Source organism: Ahaetulla prasina, chromosome 2 (assembly GCF_028640845.1).
Source record: "Ahaetulla prasina isolate Xishuangbanna chromosome 2, ASM2864084v1, whole genome shotgun sequence".
In the NCBI taxonomy this organism is placed as follows: Eukaryota; Metazoa; Chordata; class Lepidosauria; order Squamata; family Colubridae; genus Ahaetulla; species Ahaetulla prasina.
This window is the reverse complement of record NC_080540.1, coordinates 22,528,418-22,534,311: the sequence shown is the minus strand read 5'-3', so window position 1 is coordinate 22,534,311 and position 5,894 is coordinate 22,528,418. Positions and strand designations below refer to the sequence as shown.

General features: G+C 41.1%; 1 protein-coding gene across 1 annotated transcript; it reads right to left on the bottom strand.

Moving 5' to 3' along the window:
- Positions 1–3,874: 3,874 nt before the first annotated feature.
- On the bottom strand, positions 3,875–4,130 carry LOC131191638 (mitochondrial import receptor subunit TOM5 homolog). Its single transcript, XM_058169990.1, has one exon. The coding sequence runs from the start codon at positions 4,122–4,124 to the stop codon at positions 3,969–3,971; it is 156 nt and encodes a 51-aa protein (XP_058025973.1). The 5' UTR covers positions 4,125–4,130; the 3' UTR covers positions 3,875–3,968.
- Between the last annotated feature and the right edge of the window lie 1,764 nt (positions 4,131–5,894).

Sequence of the window (5,894 nt, the reverse complement as noted above, 5' to 3'; positions counted from 1 at the left end):
GAGCTGGAAATCCAGTAAGACGGCAAGAGGAGCCCCATCTTGTTCCACGCGTCCCAAAGTAATAACACATCCCCGAAAACAAGGCAAAGCACTTATTTTGGGGTTCAAAAAAATATAAGACAGGGTCTTATTTTTGGGGAAACATGGGTAGATAGATGAGAGAGAGAATAGATAGATAGATAAACCAAATACAAAAAGTACTACTATCTCAATTCAGTCATTCATGCTATTCCTACCTATCTAACACATGGCCATTAAAAACGTATATATATTTCCTTAAAATTCTTGCACACTATAAAAATCATCTGGCTCATCTTCATGTCTTGCTAACCATGGCACAAGAATCTGTTACTAACTGTTATTACAGGAGGACACAGTCTGATGACATCACCTTTATCTTATTCCCAGCCTCCTCCAAATTCAACCTTTTACTGTTTTAAAGCAGCCTTTCTTCCTTCCCATGGCACCCTGGCATTGTCAGGGGCTGGTATTTGTCTACTTCCTGCCTGCTATTTTTTATTTTAAATTATACTCCATTTATTTTAACCTTTCAGGATATATCCATAAGGTTTTACAAGAGAGACTGTATAGTGACAACAATATCACTATTAACACTTCAGATATAATTATATTCCAATGCATATTTAGCAGCTTTCCAAAATCAGGCCTGATTAAAAGCTCGGAATAAGAAAAAGATTGCACCAACATGAAGGCAAGAACACAAGTCTGGAACACGGAAAGAAAAGTGACAAAAATATTTTACTTTTTCAGCTGCTCAACAGTCTTCATATGGAAATCATTTTCGATTGCTGGGGACAGAAATTTTTAACTGATATAGAAAATTTCTGTCCCCAGCAATCGAAAACTAAAAGGGTTATCAGTGCATGTAACATAGATGTCTGTATGGGTAAGACTATCAACCATGCTATCAAGCAAAACCAAGCATTTAACAGTGAATGCCATACCATGTGCACTAAACCAACAGGTGGCATGAAAGTAGGGGCAGTCAACACAGGTTATGTAGACAGTAAACACAAGATCAATCCAAATGGACTCAAATGTCTATACACCAATGCACAGAGTATGAGGAATAAACAGGGTGAATTAGAAATCCAAGTAAATGAGGGTAGATATGATATTGTTGCCATTACGGAAACTTGGTGGGATGAAACTGACAAATGGAACATACAGCTAGAGGATATAAATTATTTAAAAGAAATAGACCAAATAAAAGAGGAGGTGGAGTTGCACTATATATAAGAAATAACTACATCTCTACAGAAATAGAGCACAACAATGATGAAAATCATCTTGAATGTATTTGGGTCAATATAAAAGGGTGAAAACGATATTGCCATAGGTCTATACTATAGGCCACCCAACCAAACAGAGGAAGTAGATGAACTTTTGCTAGTCAGCTAACTAAGGTATGTAGGAAGCACATCACAGTAGTAATGGGGATTTTAACTACCCTGACATCAACTGGGAAACAAACTCTGCACCAAGTGGAAGATCCAACAGGTTCCTAACAAACCTAGCAGACAACTTTGTTTCCCAAAAATAGAGAAGGCGACAAGGATCAGCCATATTGGACTTAATTCTCACTAACAGAGATGAAATGATAGAAGGTGTTGAAGCTACAGGAACCTTGGGGCAAGTGACCACGCAATATTGGAATTCAACATTAAGCAAATACAAGTAGTAGAACAAAGTCAAACTAGAGTCTTGGACTTTAAGAGAGCTAATTTCAATAAACTTAGAGAGATCTTGAGAAGGATTCAATGGATGAGAATCCTCAGGGGGAAAACAACTCAAGAAGCTTGGGAAATTTTGAAAAGTGAGATTATAAAAGCACAGTCTAACACAATACCAATGAAGAAGAAAATAGTAGATCACAAAAGAAACCAGCATGGATGCATAAAGAACTATCTGACAAATTGAAAGACAAAAGGACAAATATAAAAAGTGGAAAGAGGGCAAATAACTAAGGCAGAATATCAGCAACAGCCCGAGCCTGTAAAGATGAAGTGAGGAAAGCTAAGGCTCACAATGAACAAAGGCTAGCGACAAAAGTAAAAATAATAAAAAGCTTCTTCCAACATGTTAAAAACAAGAAAAAGTCAAGGAAACAATTGGCCCATTGCTGGGAGAAAGTGGCAAGAAGATGACAAGCAACAGGAGAAAGCAGATCTACTTAACTCATATTTTGCATCTGTCTTTACACAAAAGGAAAAACAATCCAACCTATCAAAAACAGCACTACAAAAACAGATTAGAAACACAAGTTAAAATAGGGAAGAAAATGGTAAGTGAACACCTGTCTACCCTAGACGAGTTCAAATCACCAGGACCGGATGGATTACACCCCAAGGTTCTGAAGGAACTGGCAGACGTGATCTCAGAACCACTGAACTATATCTTTCAAAGATCCTGGAGCACAGGGAGCTGCCAGAGGACTGGAAAAGAGCTGATGTAGTTCCCATCTTCAAAAAGGAAAAAACAGATCCAGGAAACTACAGACCTATCAGTCTGACCTCAATACCGGGAAGATTCTGGAAAAGATAATCAAGCAACGAATCACCGAACACCTAGAAGCAAACAAAGTAATAACCAAAAGCCAACATGGGTTTGTCAAAACAGATCATGCCAGACTAATCTTATCGCATTCTTTGACAAAATGACAAAATTAGTAGACCAGAGGAATGCTGTTGATATAATTTACTTGGACTTCAGTAAAGCATTTGATAAAGTAGACCATAACCTACTACTAGATAAAGTAGAAAAATGTGGGTTAGACAGCACCACCACCAGATGGATTCGTAACTGGCTGACCAACCGCACTCAACGTGTAGTCCTCAACGGAACTACATCCACATGGAGGAAGTATGCAGTGGAGTACCCCAAGGCTCTGTTTTAGGCCCAGTACTCTTCAACATCTTCATCAATGACTTGGACGAGGGATAGATGGGGAACTCATCAAATTTGCAGATGACACCAAGCTGGCAGGAATAGCCAACACTCCAGAAGATAGGCTCAAGTTACAGAAAGATCTTGACAGACTTGAACATTGGGCTATCTAACAAAATGAAATTCAACAGTGAAAAAGTAAGGTTCTACATTTAGGCCAAAAACAAAATGCACCAGTACCGTATATGTGGTACCTTGCTCAATAGTAGTACCTGTGAGAGGGATCTTGGAGTCCTAGTGGATAACCATCTAGATATGAGCCAGCAGTGCAGCAGCTGTTAAAAAGCCAACACAGTTCTGGGCTGCATAAACAGAGGATAGAATCAAGATCACGTGAAGTGCTAGTACCACTTTATAATGCCTTGGTAAGGCCACACTTGGAATATTGCATCCAGTTTTGGTCGCCACGATGTAAAAAGATGTTGAGACTCTAGAAAGAGTGCAGAGAAGAGCAACAAAGATGATTAGGGGACTGGAGGATAAAACATATGAAGAACGGTTGCAGGAACTGGGTATGTCTAGTTTAACAAAAAGAAGGACTAGGGGAGACATGATAGCAGTGTTCCAATATCTCAGGGGCTGCCACAGAGAAGTGGGAGTTGGGCTGTTCTCCAGAGCACCTGAGGGTAGAACAAGAAGCAATGGGTGGAAACTGATCAAGGAAAGAAGCAACTTAGAACTAAGGAGAAATTTCCTGACAGTTAGAACAATTAATTAGTGGAACGACTTGCCTGCAGAAGTTGTGAATGCTCCAACACTGGAAATTTTTAAGAAAATGTTGGATAACCATCTGACTGAGATGGTGTAGGGTTTCCTGCCTGGGCAGGGGGTTGGACTAGAAGGCCTCCAAGGTCCCTTCCAACTCTGATGTTATGTTATGTTATGTTAAATGTTCAGGATCCATCTGTTAGGATATGGAGTCACTTTTCTATAGTCTGTTCTTAGAAAAGCATTCAGTCCAGCTTGGCCTTCCATGTAGGCAATCCTTGAAGCTCTTACTATCATATGCTGTCCAGCTTCTTTAAAACAAATGGAGTGATGCGCAGCACGGCTACGTAGATGAGGAAATTGCGGACCGAAGAGAGAATGTTCTCACGCATTTTGCGCTTCAGCTCCTCCGGGTCCAGCTTGGGCTCCAGACCCTCAAGGTGGAACATGGTCTCAGCTGCCAAAGAAGCTCCCGAAAAAACTACCCAGGGGCTCTCCTACTTCCCACCTGCTATTTGTGGTGCTATAGGTATATGCCATTCCAATCACTGGCATGGATTGTCAGAGAGACCGGATATTATGGAGATTCTTTTTAGAAATGGGTTTAATACTCTTCGGAAAGAATCCTAGACATGTTCTTAAGCATGTGTTCAGTGGTCTTTTGAAAGAGTAGTAGAACCATCTTTTTTAAAAAAAAGACAGGAACTCCAATTAATTTAAATTGGGAAAAGAGCCAAATTCTGCAGCTCTTTGCATCTGATTCTGCCCCAAAGGCCTGCATCCTAAAGTTTTTAATTTGTTGGTGTTGATGTTGCTTTGGAGTTTTGCATGGCTGTACTCACTGTTTTATTATTTGAGGAAATGCCATTCAATTCCTGCCAACACTATTTGGGGTACCTTCTGGATTATTTCCAGATCCACAGCTGCTTGCTGTCAATACTTCATCTTGCAGCATTTATCAATAACTCCTTCCTAATTCATCCCATGTTGACTGACAAGAGTACATACATAGTGAAGACAAAGAGCAAAGCAAGACAAAGCTCTTTTGTCTTGTCTCTTTGCACTTTGGAAAAAGTGCAAAGAAGAGCAACTAAGATGATTAAAGGCCTGGAGACTAAAACATGAAGAATGTTTGCAGGATTTGAGTTTGGCTAGTCTAGAGAAAAGAAGGAGCAGGGGGGATACGATAGCAGTAATCCAGTATTTGAGAGGCTGCCACAAAGAGGAGGGGGTCAGTTTATTTTCCAAAGCACCAGAGGGCAGGACAAGAAACAGTGGATGGAAACTAATCAAGGAGAGAAGCAACCTGGAGTTGAGGAGAAACTTCCTAACAGTGACGACAATCAACCAATGGAACTGTTTGCCTTCAGAAGTCATAGAGGCTTCATCACTGGAGGTTTTTAAGAAGAGGCTGGACAGTCACTTGTCTGAAATGGTATAGGGCAGTGGTGGTGAACCTTTTCAGCACTGAGTGCCCAAACTGGAATGCGCATGCAGGTGCGTGCATGTGCACACCCTGGAGTGCCGGAAACCCAAAGACCAGCTGGTTGGCGCACGCATGCCTGTTTAACAACAGGGTTGTTAAATGAATCTGGCTTCCCCATTGCCTTTGCTTGTCAGAAGGTTGCAAAAGGGGATCACATGACCCCAAGACTCCGCAACCATCACAAATATGAACCAGCTGTCAAGCATCTGAATGTAAATCACGTGATCATGGGGATGCTGCAATGGTCATAAGTATGAAAAACGGTCATTCAGTGCCATGGTAACTTCGGACGGTCACTAAATGAACTGTTGTAAGTCGAGGACTACCTGTATCTATTAAATGACGGAAAGGTGTGCTGGCGAGGGTGAAGCCTTTGTGCAACTTTCCCTCTCCTTCTCCGGCAGCTGTGTGAGAGAGCAGCAAGACAGACAGGTGCCACTCACCTTCATCCTCTTCAGAAAGATATCAGGAGGTTGTGGACGGGCTGCTTTACGATACTCCTGGTTGAAGTCACTCCTGCATCTGCTTCTGTGGTTGCCATAGAAACCACTGGCGTGCTAAAGAAAGATAAGCAAGAGGGAGTCCCTAATTAGTAACTGGTCAACAGGATCTCACGGATGCTCCAAACTTTCTTGTTAGCTTGATACTATAAAACAGGGGGAAATCACGTTTTGTCTTTGACAATGAGAGAAAGAACTTAAAGAACTTAAAAGGATTTGTTATTACAAACCTG